Below are 19,198 nucleotides of genomic sequence, written 5' to 3' on the forward strand. Positions count from 1 at the left end.
GTGATGCGTCAAATAAAAGTGTATTTACATTTTTGACGCTGTTACTGTGCTTCACGGGTTGTGACTCCGGTTAACAATACTCAAATTTAATTAACTGTCAGTATGTCCACTGCTCATCACACTATCTGTGTAATACACCTGTGTTAGTTCAACAAGGAAACTATCAACCAGATTGCAAAACAGCAATGAAAAACAAACATCACATCATGCATGTAAATCATACACACAAAAAAATTTGCTTCATAATCAGAGTTCCTGTGAAGACATACATCTTGCTAAAGTTTAATTCCCACTATATTATTGGTGGAAAACACATCAACAAGTTATTTACATATATATTGCATATGCTGATGTACTGCAGAACTTTAAAAAATACGAGACTACGTTTTTGGTAAATAAGTGCGGACATTTATTAGAAATAACTTTCTAGATCGGGAACAGAAGATAAAAAGAATAGAATTATGATCCTAAAAATAGAAAAAGGCTTATTTTTAGTTTCCAGAGTTATAGATGATACAAAATGTTGAAATGTTGCACATTTGACTTTGTGATTCAGTGATGTACTGGTGCTAACAACAATCATATCTAAAAGGCAAATTATAGATAACGTGCTAATAGAGCACACGTGTTAATATTGTGTTAATCTTAGAAACAGCAGTTCATGGTTTTTAGCGATCTCTCCCTTCTCTGTTTGTGTGTGTAATACAGAAGTGAAAGTAAACTGGTGCAAATTATTTCATTTAATACTGCTAGAAGAAGAAGAAGAAGAAGAAGAAGAAGACGACGTTAGCACGTTATCTATAAGGCAAATTATAGATAACGTGCTAATAGAGCACACGTGTTAATATTGTGTTAATCTTAGAAACAGCAGTTCATGGTTTTTAGCGATCTCTCCCTTCTCTGTTTGTGTGTGTAATACAGAACTGAATGTAAACTGGTACAAATTATTTCATTTAATACTGCTAGAAGAAGACGAAGAAGAAGAAGAAGACGAAGACGAAGAAGAAGAAGACGAAGACGAAGACGAAGAAGAAGACGAAGAAGAAGAAGCAGCTTGTTATGGTGACCACGTTTCTCCCGGGCCAAAATGATCACAATAGGCGGTTGCTTACTATAATCAAATTGTGTAGCCTCTGTATGATAGTTCCAGAACTTGAGGGAAAGGCCACCGCTCACACACACACAGCTGATGTCTCTGAACCGCTACTGTTTAAACGTCAATTTGTATGAAATGACTCCAAATATCATCATTCTCCTTAACAAAATAAACTTTTCTTATATTAGTAAAATCTTTCATTGTAGCTGCAAGCACATTAATTCATAATACAGCTCATCTCTAGCGCTGACACACACCCACCCCACCAAAACTTAGACAATGCTGGAAGATTGAACTGAGTGAAACTTGAACTTCAAAACAAAATTGGAGAGTTGTTTTGTAGCACAATGACACACTCGGGACAGTGGAGAGCTTTAGAAGGTTTCAGTACCTAATTAAACACACTGACAAGAAGAAGTCAAGACTGTAGCAAAAACAAATCAGTTATTGTTCTGATTGGTTGTGTTGGAACTAATGTTGCACAGTGTACCGGTATTAGAAAGGTACCGCGGTAACTTTACGTTAAAAACTATTCAATTTTGCATATTTTTAGTACCGGTACTTCATTAAAATAGCTCGCAATCAGAGCGCACTCACTGTACTGCTCCCTGTCATGCTGCCTGCACGCATTGACTGCAAGGGGCGGGGCAGCCCAGATCTCACACATGCAACAGGCAGCCATCACTCGCAGCGAGTGATCTCAGTGGAGACATGGCCTGATCTGCAGGAGCTCTTGCCGAACATCCTCGGCTTGTTGAAAAAAAAGAGGCCAGAAGTGAGATCTGGAAATACTTCGGATAAGAAGCAGACTGTGAAGGAAAGACCATCGACACACAGAGACCTGTCTGTAAAACATGCTTCAAATCTACTCAGGCAAATTGAGGCAAATATGTCAAAGCACCTCTCAGACCGACACACTGAACTTTTCAGAGAGTTCAAAGAACGACAGGTAAAAATGAACACCCCGAAGCTCACCCATATACAGCCTAACATGAGTAGCTTTAGCGACAAGCCATTTTCCCTATCACAGAATTTTGACGCATTGATTCTCGAAACTATGTGGCGCGACCGGCGCGGAGACATAAAAGGTGGCGCGTGCCACCGGGAGGGGGAAATGTGAGGCGGAACTAATGTTATAGCAGAGCTAATGTTTTGACGTCTGCATCTCTTTAAAGGCGGAACACTAAAACAAGTCGTTCTTTCGCTGTGGCCAGGGGTCGGCAACCCGCGGTTGTTTGTCCTTTCGTATCGTATTTGTGGTATCATATCGTAAGTGTCGGGTATTGTGATATATTGGCAGGTATAGTATTGAAGTCATAATTTTGGTATCATGACAATCCTACTTGGGACACAACGATTCTGGAAAAGCTTTTATGACTTCAGGATGAATCAGAATTTGCTCAAAAGGGGTATTTCATCCAGTCATTTATAATGGAGGTTGGTTAAAAACATGTCGTTAGATGATAAAAAATTGCAATTACTCAGGAAAGCCAATATATATATATCACATTTTGTAATGTATTGGTTATGGTCACATCAAAATATAAAAGCATAATATAAAAGCAATAGACAACCACATTCTTTGGTGAATGTGTGTCCTTCAGATTAGGAATGAATAAATTCAATGATGTCTGTTTTAACATTTCCAAACAGGCACAAACAGCAAATTAGTCTTTATGTGCTGAAATGAAATGATGTGGAGAATGAGCCTGCAGGATGCAGCAACCTGTTCTTCAGTTCTCAGAGAAAACACTAACAAAAAACAAACTATAATTTTCACAAGACTTTGTCAGTGTAATCAGAACTAATGACTGCATCAAGCACAGATATGTGCACAGTTACAATCAGGAAGAAAAACTTTGTTATCTGAGCTGCAGGTAAAATGAAGAATGAACTTTTTTTTGTGTCCTTTCTATAGAGACATAAGGGATATACTCTTTATTAAAATTATTCTTATTTACATATTATGGCTTATGTTTATGTATTATGGCTGGACATTTAAATACTTTAGGTGAAACAGTTATGTTTAATTAAATGTTTGACCACTGCAACTTTACTTTTGTTGTCCTGTAACCAAGCGAGAGTTGGACACCTTGGTTTTAGCCTTACCGGGTTCATCATCTTCCACAATTTTCCCAAGCTTTATTTGCATTAGATCAAAGATTTGTATTAAGACAGAAAAATACAAAACAGAGTTAGATGTTACTAACTTCATCGTACCAACAGCTGCATGACAACAGTTTGTGAAGCTCTTTAACTGGATGATTCTCCCTCGAGGCTGACTGAATTATCACCTGGGTGATAGAAATCAATGAGTCTTTCACAGACATTAGTATCAGTGCTTATGTGTTTTGATGTGTGCCAATATGAAAACTTTCAATGCAGAGAAGATGTGTATTCATGTTTATGTACATTTTTAAAAAGAAAAGTTGTATACATTTATTTTATTTTATTTTGATTTAAGTTGTTTATACCAAGGATTATGGTTAAAATGTAAAACAAGACTAAAATACAAAATTTTGTCATAAGGGTTTAATTACAACATCTTGGGAATCAAAATACATATATAGGCTGATATTTTGGTATCTGAATTTGTTTTAACTCTCTTAATCTGGCCCTGTTTCTTACAGCAGCACTCTCTAGGGCTTGTGGTTTACTTCTCTCTGATCTGTGTATCATTCATTGTGCAGGTGATTCACCCAAAAGAGAACATCACAGTGACTTTCCATCATGAGAGAAATGAAAGGCACCATTGTGCCTCTGTCCAAAGTAATTCCATTAATGAGCATCACTCATCATGGTACTCACCTGTCTGCTTACAAATATTGTCCCAACTAATGGTATCTATTTTATTTCAGCAATCTCCATTAGATATTTTATTGTGCCTTTGAGCAGAATTTGTTTCCCATCAAAGTAAAAAGCCTCATGTTTTACAGCTGTCTTATTATAAACTGAATTACCTGCTGTGCACAAACCCAGCCGATCAAGACTAATCATTGGAGAAAAAGATGAAAGACTGGCAGACAGAAGACAATTACAACCTGATATCAATTACAGCAAGAATCAAAAGAAGAATGGATGTAAGGGGGTGGTGGGGATACAAAGTCATGGAGATTTAATACATAAAACAGAGACAGGGAGGAAAATAAAATACCAAAGAATATGAAGAAAGCAACTGGGGGAGATTTTCTGACAAAATTGAGGAGCTTGCCGTCACTGCTGATGGCAGAGCTGCAGCCAGGAGCTGTGGGTAATTTATTAGAGCTTCATCTACCTGCTTCTTGGAGCTAATGAGAGACGACACACAGACAGAACCAAAATAGAAATAAATGGATATTCTTAGCAGCTGAGCGGGGCCCTGTTTTTGGCAAAATCTCCAACTAATGAAATAATTAACAGGAGCAAAACCAAAGGAAATAAAGGCTTTGTGGACAGATATTTTTTGGGGCTTTGGTACTTATTGCTGGTAAAGCATGAGTTGATGAAACACGCTCTTTCATTAAACAAGTGCAGCCTGTGGTTCATCATCAGACCTTATACAGTACATAGCTTGTTCACTCCCCTGGCTATTGCAACATTTAGCAGGTATATTATTACATTTTTATATATATAATAATTCAAATGGTAGATCTAGACAGAATAATTTCAATGTCATTATGATTTTTAATTTGTTATATTTATTTATTGGTGCCAAACTAGATCTAAACAACAGCAGACTTTTATCTTACAACTTCTATGAGAGGTTTGGACCACTTGTAAATTCTGCTTGTACCTGTAAGAAAACTAAAACACGAGACAATTTAAAATTAAACATTGAGTGAAAGTTTTTATTCCACCAGTAAAAGACCAAAATTGTTACCTCTGACCAGGTTGAGCACTGGAATTCCCCTGTTCAACACAGATGGTTCTTGCATGAGTCCCAATGTGTCCCAACTTACATTTCTTGGTGTAATACATTAGTAATAGGACCTGACTACATGTTTAGAACCCAAAAGGCATCTAGTGAGGCTGGTTAGTGAACTCTGTGTTCATTAAGGGAAACCAGCGTACAAACTTACTAAATATTACAGTGGACATTAGACCACATCTAAGTACAGAGAGTGAAAAGGGCCAGATTTACACAACTGTTGTCAAGGAAGTACTAAATAAACCACTGACAGAGACGCAGAAATAAAAGCACAGGCATATATCAAACACTTATTCTCGGATTTATCATCAAATGCTTGTTGTTCAAGGTGAAAACAGTCACGTGGAGTTATTGGCAAAGACACACCCAAATGTATTTCAAAACAAAACCCCAAATAGTAAGTGTAATTAACTACAGAGTACAGCTGCCACGCCATGTATCAAAATAAAGTAATTTATATATATATATTTTAGTTTATTTTATATATATATTATATCTTAAAAGGCGGGTGAGATTTGCCTAAAACACCTGTCTGAGGAATACCCAAAGTAAATTGAGAGCTGTTCTTGAACCATTTGGAGTACATGCATGGTCTTGGTCTCTTTTAAAAGGTAACATGACTTAGGTTAGGTTGAAAACCCCCCACCAGTCAGAATCACTGTAAGTGCTACTGGCATTGAGTAATATCAGTTGGAACACAGTGAAGTCGAAGGGTTTTATTTCCGCCTGAATAAATTCCTAAACAGATGCCTGCAGATGAATCAAGCTGGGACTTATGAGCTGGAAAACACAATGGCACCACAGCATGAAGCCTTACCTAGCCCAAGTTCACATTTGATAACAATACCACAGAAAAATTATATTTTACACATGGTTTTCTAAGGGTATGTCTAGGCGGTTTCCGTTTGGAGACTCCAAAGTACCCTTGGTAACTATGGTCACACACTTTCACACTGAAAGAAAAAGGGCATTCAAACACACACATACCTCCTCCAGATCAGAATTGACTACAGACACTCACAGAGTGAAACAGAGGGCCATACACAAATCACAAACAAAGCAACACTTTTTTGCCTTTTACGCACAGCTGTTCGTCTTTACGCAGTGATTTCCTCGCTGTCCCTTTAACTTTACACCGTGACGTGTCACATCGGAATGTTGGATTTTCATTGGCTTAACGAAACGCAGTCATCAGAACAATCAGTTGCAATTTGCTCAGTCTTTACACGTCAGAAGAGGAGCAAGCTCTGTCCGTCAACGAGGTGTCTCGTTGGCTATTGTAGGCTGTGGGCAACCATGCCAGCTCCAATTGGGTCAAGTGAGCTGTTAATCTAAAGTTAGAGTCTAGCCGCTATTTTGATATCAAGAGATGTGTTTACATGCGAACAGTACTTACGAGGGAAAAAGTTTACACGTAGCTGCTGGCTGCTGAGATTACGCGACAGCAGACTGTGGCTATTTTTTGATGTAATAGTGTGTTTTGGAGTGATTATGTTACTGGATTGGATCATCTGGACCTTTGGCAATTTACCAAGACCAATTTTGTTTGAATGTTAACGATCTGTGGATTAATATGATGCTTCTTAGGTGAGTGACGTCGACTGTTATTGTTTCGTTTTTGTTGAGGTTCTGACTGAGACGTTGATTGTACCGGCTGTGGTGATTGGATCTTGAAATGGTTTATACAGTGCCTTGCATAAGTATTCACCCCCCTTGGACTTTTTCCCATTATGTACTGTTACTAACTGGAATTCAAATAGACTTAAATAAACTTTTTCCCGTTTGATCAACAAAACATGCATAGTACTTTGGAGGTGCAAAATAAATTTTATTGTGACACAAACAATAATGAGAACAAAAAAGTTGACATCTGTTGGGTGCATAAGTATTCACCCCCCTGTGTCAATACTTGGTAGAACCCCCTTTCGCTGCAATTACAGCTGCAAGTCTTTTGGGGTATGTCTCTACCAGCTTTGCACATCTAGAGATGGAAAGGTTTGTCCATTCTTCTTGGCAAAAAAGATGAAGCTCAGTCAGATTGGATGGAGACCGTCTGTGAACCGCAATCTTCAAGTCTTGCCATAGATTCTCTATTGGATTGAGGTCTGGGCTTTGACTGGGCCATTTTAAGACATTAACATTCTTTAATCCAAACCATTCCTTTGTAGCTCTGGCTGTATGTTTAGGGTCATTGTCCTGCTGGAAGATGAACCTCCGCCCCAGTCTCAAGTCTTTTGCAGACTGCATCAGATTTTCTTCAAGGATTTCCCTGTATTTGGCTCCATCCATCTTTCCCTCTATTCTGACCAGTTTCCCTGTACCTGCTGAAGAGAAGCATCCCCACAGCATGATGCTACCACCACCATGTTTCACTGTTGGGATGGTGTGCTCAGGGTGATGGGCAGTGTTGGGTTTTCGCCACACATAGCGTTTTGCATTGAGGCCAAAAAGTTCAATTTTGGTCTCATCTGACCAGAGCACCTTCTTCCACATGTTTGCTGTGTCTCCCACATGGCTTCTGGCAAACTCCAAACGGGATTTTTTATGGATCCCTTTCAACAATGGCTTTCTTCTTGCCACTCTTCCATAAAGGCCAGATTTGTGGAGTAGACGACTAATAGTTGTCCTGTGGACAGATTCTCCCACCTCAGCTGTGGATCTCTGCAACTCCTCCAGAGTAACCATGGGCCTCCTGGTTGCTTCTCTGATTAATTTTCTCCTTGTCCGACTCTTCAGTTTGGGTGGACGGCCTCCTCTTGGTAGGTTTGCGGTTGTGCCATATTCTTTCCATTTTCTTATGATGGATTTTATGGTGTCCAAAGGGGGTGAATACTTATGCAAGGCACTGTAGAAGTCGAATCAGAAGAATCTAGCTTTCCAAAGAAATGTTGCATCAGTACCTAGCTGTACGACGCAGTTCTGTAAATAACAATGTTTGCAGCTTATCGGTAAAACAGCCAACCTGAAGGACGCCCGCAGGCCGATGCAGCGCAAGAGGATACATACAGTATATATATATATGGAAACATCTCAGTTGATTAAATGGACCACTTTTGAGAGCAACAGCTAACGAGGCAGTCCAGCCATAAATAAGACATCCAACCAGTCAAGAGATAGTTCAACAGTTTGACCTACAGTACCTGTTAGGTTATGAAGGGCCTACCTTGGGTCTCGCTTTGTGATGGATGATACATTTTTCAATTTTCTTACCCTCAATGTTCATATCATTCAACGTTTCAAATATAAATAACAAAACAAGTTATTGTATTTCAAACACATATTTTAAATGTATCAAATACATGGTCGCATGTGTCATTTCACTTTTCAAAAGTTACCACAGCCCGCAATATTTACAATGCAGAATGCAAAGCTGGTCAAGACAATATGTCTAAGCTGAGCAAACACCTGGTCTAACACAATCAACCTAAAAACTGATAAAAGACAAGTCCATTGCAGCAGCTAACGTTAGCCCACCTACAGCCAGCAGTGAAGAGGTTGAACCCTCCTTGTCCTTGTCTCTTCTATTTATATCTCCCCCCATTTTTCATCACTGAAACAGAGGTTTGCACATCTCTCAGCCCCACTCACATCTCTGCACGTTGTATTTTTATCCTCCAACTCCCCCTCTATTCTCAGCTGACAGACACTCGCACACCAAATGAAAGAAGAGGCTGAGTCATTCCAACTCAGGGCTCAGGTCACAGCTCTGTTACAAAACATATAAATCTCTGAGGGGGGAAACATTTATATTGAATCTTACGCCCGAGTGAATGTGGTATTTTAATAAAGAGATTGACCTCTGCTAATCTGAGTGATCTAATTTTAGTTTTTTTTTTTTTATATATATTCATTTTCTCTCTGTTTGCTAATATATACATACTGACCTCTGATTAGTGTTGGTGTTCATTGTTAACGTGCAATCTGAGCGCAGGTCAGTAGGGGAGTGAGGAAGGAGGACATGCAACAGGCTAATACAGCACGGTACAGGGATACCAATGTGTGTCTGCCGCAATCCTTAAGCAGCCGAGGCAATCATTTTGCCAATGTAGTGTCTTGGCATTTACTTCGGTACACACCCCGACTTTTATTCAAGGAATTACAGACGTTATACCAGAAACCTAACAATGCGGCGCCACTGCAGACAAGGAGCAAACACACTTCCTCTGTGACCAACAGATGACACGGAAACGCAGTACTTACACCCGGATGCTGCTCATCATAAAGTAAGACAAAACGTCAGCCTCATTGTAAAAGTGGAAAGTACTAGCATTCAGAGAAACTCTTGTAATTCCCAACTGCCTTGTGCTGTAAACTGTGGAAGGAGAGAGCAGTAAAAAGTGACTAATTAAACTGAGACCCGAGGCAGTCAAACCAATAAAGCACAGCTGTGGTCTGGAGGCTGGACCGAGCCGGGATGTTCCTGCTGTAAAGCTTCACCTGCCTGCTACTCAACCTGCTGCAGAAAAGACACAGTTCGACCACACTATGACAGGAGAGTGGAGACTGTAGGCAACAGAATACTGAATGTAGCGGAAAACATGAATCTATTATGATCTGTCTCTGCATCAATGCAGAATCGTCCATGTCCGCATCGCGCTGCATCGAATAACTTCCCCCACCTCTAGTAGAGATGTGAGTTGTGTGGCTACCACAGATGAGCTCCACATTTTAAGTAATTTTAATTTGAATAACACTGAGCACTGCAGCCTTGATTGGTGTAAACATACAAAACACTAGAAAATCTGAGATGCGGAGAACAAGTTGTGCAGGTGGTACAAGGTAACAAGATTTACTGAAACCGTGGAAACACAGGTGAGAATATAACAATGGAATTAGATGTTTCTAGTCATTAATTTAGCCCCCTTCTATTCTTGTCTCTAATGAAGGAGGACAAGAATAGAATCCATCCTGGCTCTGGTTGGTGTATAGGTGAGAATGATGCCTCAATGGGCTGTGAAGTAATCTAATCATTGAAGCAACTTCTGTTCAGAACCACTGAGAAGGAAATAATGAGAATCACTCACAATTACTGACACACTTTTCTCTACAGTGTGGACCTCAGACTGGAAAGACTTCTGGACAAGACTTTAAAGTCTCTCTCCCTGACCTGCACTGGACTTGTGATAATCTCTTGAAACTTTCCAGAGGGGCTGTATGTGAGAATGCAGATGTCTAAGTCAGTTGCTGTGGACATTCTCAGGAGTTTCCTAACACACAAATATCCCAGGATGAAAACGAGAAGCTATACACGTAATAGATGCAAAAGAAAATGTCAACTTGGAAAATAAATGATACAGGAAGACTTCTGGTGATGAGAACCGACAGAGATGCCGATGTGCTGTAAACAGTAACTTATCATCTCTGCAGCAGAATTTCTACATTATGTCCTGCCTCATGCATGCTACACCACACCTCACCATAACGCTTGTTTGCCGGTGAATGACAGCATTTCTCATTCACACTTGTTTTTTCAGTCTATTATTTCAGTTGTATTAATTACATTTGTGCAATAATCAATGCAACACCAGCTGTAGTTCCCAGAAGGTATTTGCATGCATATTTTTAAGTATTACATCATAGGTTTGAAAACAAAGCACCAAAAAGTAATTTATTTTTGCTTGACGTGGTTTTTGCCTTTTCCAAAATGGTCTAGTACATTCTCACTCGGTAGTTTGCTGCACACATGTTTGTTTTCAATCATATTTTTTATATCCTCATTTGCCACACGGGTTGATTTCATTCACTGTCAATGTTTTTTTTTCTTCAATCTTTATTTGTATTGATCTGTTATATTAATGCATGTGCTGAGCCATGTTTGCATATCATGAGGGGAATTTAGTCTGAACAGTATTGCTTTCGATTAAGTTGGCTACCATTTAGCCTTCTACTAATCCTTTACTTTGTTTGACTAAAACAGTATACATGTTCCTAAATTGTCAAGTGTGTTTGTTCAGTGAACATCTAGATTGTTTAGTAGTTATCTTGGTTGGAGTTATATGTTATTGACCTTTTTTTTACAGGCTTAGCTGTATAATTCTTGGTTTGCTTTTTTGGCAAATAAAAAGCCAGTTTTTTTTTTTAAAGAAACCTCCCCTTTACTCACTGCTTAGTCCCTGAGAGAGAATTAATTTGACTGTTGGTACTGTCTTACGGTAACACTGCTACTGTGACCAAACAAAACAAGAGATTATTTTAAAGTCTGGGGTCGATGGAAGTGATTGTGTGGGGCTGCACATCCAGGAGATCTAACTGCTGGAAAAAAAAAAATCACAGATACCTGTTAGTTTGCTGGGAACGCATATTTAAACTGTAAGACCCTGATTATGAGGAGAAGGTAAAGTTGCACAAGAGGAAGAGCCACCGGTTTTATCCCTGGCTCTAGAAGTGGCTGCAGGAGGAAGACAACATGGTAGAAGGGCCAGACATTACAAGTCAAGCAGAGAATTAGAGAAGTCTGCTTTCATTCAGTGGACACATCAACTTCTTCCACTTATGAGCTTTGATCAGCAGGATCTTTCTTCAACTACCACCGAGCTGAAAAAAGATCAGAATATGTATGGAAGTGTAGAGGACTCTCTGTAGAGAGGAGATCTCTCTTAGCCTGATATATAAATAAAAGTCAGGCTTCTATCACCTCCTGCCACAACTTCAGTCAGTTCATAAAATGTTCTGTTATCTTGTTTTACATATACAAATTTTCATGTCATTTCAGAATTCAGCCATTGCCCCCTGCTCTGCAACACCTCTTCCCACAGATCCCATTACCTGACCTTCCCCACCCCCAGACTCAACTGCTTCCATCAGGCATCAGTCACCCAGTATACTGGCCCATTTCCTCTGTTCTTTGCCAGATTGTCTAGTGTGTTTTTCCTAGCTTTCCAGCGTTATCTCTTGTTTCACTGCTCTGCCTGATCTTTGCACTGACCTGCCTTTTTAGACCCTGTATTCCCTTTTTGCTGGCTCCCTATTGGATTTGTTTCCTGTCTCTGACCGTCTGCCTGACTTTTGACCCCTGTTCATCCATTAAACCAGAACTCTTGCTATTCCTAAGAGTTTGCCAATTTGGGCACCCTGACACATCCAGTCTTAAGTAAAATAGGTAGCACATTTCTTACTTTGCACTTTGTTTTAGATGAACACATTCAAGTTAAATCATTTTAAACAGAAACAAAAACTTTTATAGGATAACGTCCTAATATTACGAAAATATAGTTAGAGGAAATTTAATAATTTTTTTCTGTTTTATACGTTTGAAGAATCAACTATATTGGATTTTGCTGCAACGCTGTTTAGCCCTGAAACTCCTGAAATTATGAATAAAATAAAAAAACAGCAGGAGTTTCACTCGTAGCACAGCCATGTTCCACTTTTCAAAAAATCACTAGTGTGTGTGTATGTCTGCTCTTTGATGCTCTTCTTCACATATAAAATGATAATCACTTATATTTAGTTATTAATTGATGATGTCGAATCATGACTCCTGATCATTCCGGTCACTTTAAAATTGATATCCTGACTGTGCGTCACCTTACATCTGATGTTGTGTAGCAGTTTTAAACGTGTCTCATAAACTAAGTTTATAAGAGTGAATTAAACAAACACAAAGTGAATGTCATTCCTGTACATGTCCTAATAACTTGTGATCAGTGATGGTGTTTATTGTTAAAGTATTAAATGAGCAGAGGTCAGTGGGAGAGTGGGGAGAAAACAGACTCCGACAGAGACTCTGACAGAGGACTGTCCTGATCCGGAAGCAGCTGTGGTTATAATTATTCAGCAGTTGAAAACCACCAAAACAATGAACCTAACAGAAAACAATAATCAATTAGAAAACATCATAAGGGCAGAGTCACTTGTTGACCAGCGGAGTAACGCACCTATTATCTTATTAAGCTCTATGACATTTATATCTTGTATGTGTATGTTCTTCTCTTCACTAGGGAGCAAAATAGGCTTGTTTAGTTTGTTATATACGTTTATTAATACAATAACAAGAAAACAGGGACAAAATATTGAAAACGTCAAAACATCAATGTGAGGTCACTGAAACGTCTCTTTTCTACTTTTATCCATTAAAATACACTGGTGCACGAATACTAAAACTGAGAATAAAAATGTATATACAAACAACATTTTAGGTACGCTTTGCCTTAAGATATAATTAAGACCATATTCAAGTTAAAATAAATACTTGTATGTTTTTGTGTCCCTTTATATTGATGGAGTACTCAGTTGACACCAGGAGAGCACTGGAAGAACACGCAGCTTCACAGAGAGAAGCTGGTTAGATCGTCCCAGAGCGAAGAACGAAGGAGCTGATCGTGGACTACAGGAAGAGACGAGGAGAAGAACACGCCCCCCTCTCCATCAACGGGACCACTGTGGAGCGAGTCAGCAGCTTCAAGTTCCTCGGGGTCCACATCACTGATGACCTGACCAGGACCCATCACACAGACTCCATCAGGAAGACGGCCAGGCAGCGACTCTTCTTCCTCCGCAGGCTGCGGAAGCGCCACATGGACTCCAGGATTCTCTGCAACCTCTACAGGTGCACCATAGAGAGCATCCTGACTGGCTGCATCACTGCCTGGTATGTCAGCTGCACCGCCCTGAGCCGTAAGGCTCTACAGCGGGTGGTGAAGTCTGCCCAGCACATCACCAGGACATCGCTACGATCCATAGAGGACCTCTATACCCAGCGGTGCAGGAAGAAGAGCAGCTGGATTATTAAAGACCCCTTTCACCCCAGCCATAAACATTTTTGCGTTGTGCCGTCTGGCCGACGGTACCGCAGCATCCGGGCCCGCACCACCAGGCTCAGAGACAGTTTCATTCCCCAGGCCATAAGACTTTTAAACTCCTCTGAACTGCAATAACTCCACCAAACTTGCACCGTGACATATTTGCATATTTGCACCATTGCACAAATTGCACTATTGTTGTTTTATTTTCTCTTCAGCTGTTTTTATATATATTTAGACATATATACTTTATTTTCTATTTTAAATTTTGATATTCTATTTTATACTATTTCTATATAATTTTTTAGGCTGTAATTACTTGAGCATTGCTGGAAGAGAGCCTGTGACTCAAGCATTTCACTGCCAGCTTTATGTTATTGTTGTCCAGCTTTTCCTGGGAGCTGGTCATTGCTGCTGAGAGGCTGGAGGTCACCTGCAGGTGTTCTTCTAGAAGTCGGGACTCGTAACGCTCCCACTGGTTCTGTAATTGCTCTGTGTCTTTTTCAGCCTGGGCCAGTGCAGATCTGACTTTGGAGATCTCCTCTTCCTCTTCGTCCACAGCCTGTGTGGCGGCCCTGAGGGACTCTTGGAAATTAAAGTTTTCCTGATAAAACAGGCTCCTATCTGCCTCCAGGTCTTCCAGGGACTTGGTCAGTCCTGCTGTGAGGCTGAAGGTCACCTGCAGGTGTTCTTCTAGAAGTCGGGACTGGTCACGCTTCCACTGGCTTTGTGATCGTTTCCCGTTTCTTTTTCAGCCTGGGCCATTGCAGATCTGACTTTGGAGATCTCCTCTTTCTCTTCGTCCACAGCCTGTTTGGCGGCCCTGAGGGACTCTTAGAGCTCGAGCTTTTCCTGATTCCACAGGCTCCTCTCTGCCTCCAGCTCTTCCTGGGACCTGATCAGTTCTGCTGTGAGGCTGGAGGTCACCTGCAGGTGTTCTTCTAGAAGTCGGGACTCGTCACGCTCCCACTGGCTTTGTGATTTTTCTTTGTCTTTTTCAGCCTGGGCCACTGCAGATCTGACTTTGGAGATCTCCTCTTCCTCTTTGGCAAGGCGTGACTCCACCCACTCCCTCTTTATAATCTCGGCAATGAGACACTGCTCTACTTGATAGTTTTTTAGGACAGTAGCTCTTTGCCTTGTTTCAGCCGCAAATGACCATGACTGCAGTTGTTGTAGCTTGGAGACAAAGAAACTGTTATCATGTAGCAGATGAGCTATTTTCTGGTCCTTCTCGCCCAAGATCCAATGGAACTCCACCTCAGGTAATAAGACCATGGTCTGTTAAATCATGGAATTACCAGCGTTGGGTCCGTCAGCTGTTTGGCTGGAAATCTCCTCAGGAGTAATCTTTCTCCAATCTTTGTTCATTGTCTCTTCCATTTGATCACTGGACTCTGGGATCTTTTTCTTTTCTTTTGGACAGGAATGTGGCAGTCCCTTTGGGATGAACGTTTTTTTCTTAGTTTTCTGCTGCTTCTTCTGCTGCTTGTGCACATGTGCTGATGCTCCTACACTCTGTGTGTCAACCTAACCAGACGTGATGGTAACTCTATTCCAGCCACATGATTGGTTTGGTGCAGTGCTATTCTCATTATCATTGGCTGTTTGTGTTGTCATTCAAAACATGGACAGAATGAGTTCTATCGACGTTGTATTGATATGTCTTAAATTCCTATCGAGGAAAGATATATCGCAATAATTATCTTTCATGTTTTATCGCCCAACCCTACTACTGACAGAAGATTCCTCAGTGACAGAGATAATGGAATAAATGCTCAGGACAGTGTCCTTGTTTGTGTTGTGATAGCTTTGCAAAATAAAATAAAAACAAAAAAGTCATGTAAATGTTAAAAAGGTAAAAGGTTTGTTCAGTACGTATCAGCAGCCAGTGAACTGTTTGTTGGTTGCTCAACATTGCTACATATTGATTAATGTTCAATTCACCGGTGACTACATTACCAACTGATAATGAACATCAAAATCAAAATACCAGATAGAACCTTTGATGACATTTGTGGTTCAGGGGTTCAATTTAAGGTTGCAGGCCACTTGTCAAATGTGCTTGTTTGTTGCAGAACCGTCTCCTGAGTGTTTTCACTAATGCTTGAATCTAAGTTACAAAAAAAGTCCATTAGGCAAGAAAATTAAGCTTTTTCCTTCCAGAAATACATCGCCATGATTGTGATTTCTGAGGAGAAAAGTGTGTTTTGAAGCAATATCCGAAGAAAATGTTAAACATAATGACTTAACGTAGTGAAAGAAGTTTGGTGTTTTCCATACAGTTCAATGACATCAGCGGCTTCTAGTACTAAATACTAAAACAAATACTAAACTAAAACAGTGTTTGTGTGTTTATGCACATGTGTTTGTTGCAGACCTCTCGCGGCTCACCTGGCAGGCATTATAGAGCAGCTGGTGCTCGAACTTTCGGATGCCAAGGATCTGCTGAAACATTTCGTAGAGTTGCTCCTTACTGAGGATGAGCTCCGACACGGCACTAAGGTGTGCCCTCTGTGTCTGACGCCGCATGTCCTCCTCCCCCCTGTAAATGGCATCATACTTAGCAATCCAGGAGCTCAGCACAGTCTCTTTGCTCAAGCCGTCGATCTCTGGGAGGCTACGAATGCGTCGCTCAATGTTCTTCTTGAAGACTTCGCGGAAGTCGTTGGCCGAGCAGCCTCCGCTCTGAACCATTCGGGAAACACGCTCACTCTTCAGGAAGCCCTGTCGAAGACAGAGACAATGATAAGCTTGGGGTGGGCTCTACACAGTTGTCCTAATCCTCAATGGTGTGATATAGTACCACAACATGGAATGTGTAATCACTTTGATCAATAGCCCCCCAAAAAATGCTCAGCTGTGGTCACACTGTAATAAAAGTCCGTGAAATTAACAGTGAAGTGCTGTGAAATCGTAACATAAAAATATTGTAAATGGAAAAACAATGAAGCAGGGTTTAATTTACAGGAATATTGCTAAAATAATCATATTTCTTTGTAGAATTTACAGATTACTGTAGTTTCAACAAAGAAAAACTGTAATAGAAAAAGCAATACAATACAGTTAAAATTACAACATGACAGTGTTAAAAAAAATGTTTTATACAGAATAAAACTGTATTAAATTTTACAAATTTATGTCATACTTTACAGATAATAATATGTACAAATACAGCTAAATTATGTTACAGTTTTTCTCCATTGCTTTGGCTCATTTCACGAAACAGAAATGACATTCTCAGAGCTCTAAGTGCAATTGGCAAAATAGCCCATATGGTTCAGCACAACTACATAGATCACCTTCAAAAGGTCATATCTCACCCAAAACAGTTAACTCAAGTTTCCAAACCAAATCATTTTCTCATATAAATAGCCATTGCCCCCAAAATGAAAATTTCCTTCTCGTTTGCTGTGGCTCATCTCTCAGAAAAAGCAGGACATTCTCAAAGCTTTAAATACATTTGCCAAAATAACATAGATGGTTCAGCAAAACTCCATAGAACACCTGCAAAAGGTCATATCTCTCCCAAAACAGCCAACTCATCAGTCAAAACTAATCATTTTCTCATACAAATAGTCAGTGCCCCCTAAATGAAAAGTCCCTTTGGCATTGTTTAAACACTACAGGTCAAAATGTTTAGATGTTTTGTCAGTATGGCAGTGGACCATTGAAATATCCCTCATGTGCACATTTCAATCTTGGCTCAGTCCTTGAATGGTCACTGAATGGTTACAGTAGATGTTTTCTTTCCAGAATATTATGTGTATCAAACAGAAAAAAGATTTATTCAAGGTTTCACATAAAATATGTTTATTGAACTCATACTGCCATGGGAATTGTTAAAGTAATTGCCATACATCGTGCTTACAGTAACAGAAAATGTGTACAGCACTATATACTGTCAAACAATAAGCACATCAAAACTAAAATTTGGTATAGTGAGATATGACCTTTTGAAGGTGATCATGTAGTTGTGCTGAACCATATGGGCTATTTTGCCAATTGCACTTAGAGCTCTGAGAATGTCATTTCTGTTTTGTGAAATGAGCCAAAGCAATTGAGAAAAACTGTAAACTTACTGTGTGATTGGTGATCAGATGTTTGAAACTCAACCTTGATTACTAAAGTTTTAGTTGCACCTGAAAATTAAGCCGATGATCAAAGATATCCTTATTACAGTATATACCATGATGTTTTTCATGGTATTATGTGCCTGTACAATTTTGACAGTGGAGTGAACTATTGTGCAGGTGATGATGTAAACAATGAAATTATGCCAACATGGTCTGCAGAGAACAACAAGTGGACTGAGAAGCGACAGTCAGTTTTGACCAGCAATATATATTCAATTGGTAATTGGGCTAACTGAAGGCAATTGTACCTAACCGTTTGCAAAGGTGTGCTAAATCTTTTGAAATTTGTGCAAGCTGTTGGAAATTGTGCTTGTCATTGCAAGGATGTGCTAATACAATTGCAATTTGATTAAAGGAATGAGATATTCCAATCTGTTGTGAACAAGTGCCCAGTGGTTTGGAGGTTTGCACGTGTTGTTTTGAGAATGTCATTTCTGTTTCGTGAAATGAGCCAAAGCAATGGAGAAAAACTGTAATATGAGGGGTTTAAAAAAACAGGTGTCGTGTCTGTTTAGAATTGAGTAGGCCTATATTTAACAATATGTCAGTTGGGTCATAATAATAATCATAGTAATAATAGTAATGATAACTTTATTTGTGTAGCACTTATCTAAACGAGGTAACAGCATGCTTCACACAAAAGTCCATGGCAAAAATAAATTTAAGAGCCAATCATAACATAATAAGCTCAATCAATCAATCAATCAAATTTTATTTGTATAGCCCATATTCACAAATTACAATTCATCTCATAGGGCTTTAACAGGGTGTGACATCCTCTGTCCTTAACCCTCAGCAAGAGTAAGGAAAAACTACTAAAAACCCTTTTAACAGGGTAAAAATATGTAGAAACCTCAGAGAGAGCCACATGTGAGGGATCCCTCTCCCAGGACGGACAGAAGTGCAATAGATACCACGTGCAGGAGAACATCATCAATAATCAAAGTCTCTAGCAGCATTTGGTGAGGGTAGACATCCCGAAGGACAACCCCAACATGACATGCCAAGCAGTCCCGCTGCAAGCACAGTCCATGCTCAGCAACCATCTAGACCACGATCCACCATCCAGACCAGACGCCACTCCAGTCCTCAGTGACCGTCCACCGCCGCCCACCAGGACCCATCACAAGCCACCACCGCGGTCCTGGTCCACCGCCCGTGCCCAATGCCAACGCGACACAGGGTCCGCCACCAGCACCACGATCAGCCCACATGACTCAGAATCCGCCACACTGGATCCAACACCGCGACCCCCGGTGCGCGATCCACAAACCGCAATCCATGGTGCGGCCACAGAGGCCCTGGATCTCCGGGTGAT

General features: G+C 40.1%; 1 protein-coding gene across 2 annotated transcripts in view; it reads right to left on the reverse strand.

Annotated features, from left to right (window-relative positions):
• cadps2 (Ca++-dependent secretion activator 2) overlaps positions 1–16,467 on the reverse strand; it is a 127,000-nt gene extending 110,533 nt beyond the window's left edge. For both annotated transcript variants that reach the window (XM_053426864.1, XM_053426863.1), the window contains exon 1: positions 16,139–16,467. In XM_053426864.1, the coding sequence (XP_053282839.1) occupies positions 16,139–16,441 (303 nt within the window). In that variant the 5' untranslated portion in view covers positions 16,442–16,467. The remainder of the gene's footprint in view (positions 1–16,138) is intronic.
• Between the last annotated feature and the right edge of the window lie 2,731 nt (positions 16,468–19,198).

The sequence above is a fragment of the Pleuronectes platessa genome, chromosome 7 (assembly GCF_947347685.1).
Source record: "Pleuronectes platessa chromosome 7, fPlePla1.1, whole genome shotgun sequence".
Lineage (NCBI taxonomy): Eukaryota > Metazoa > Chordata > Actinopteri > Pleuronectiformes > Pleuronectidae > Pleuronectes > Pleuronectes platessa.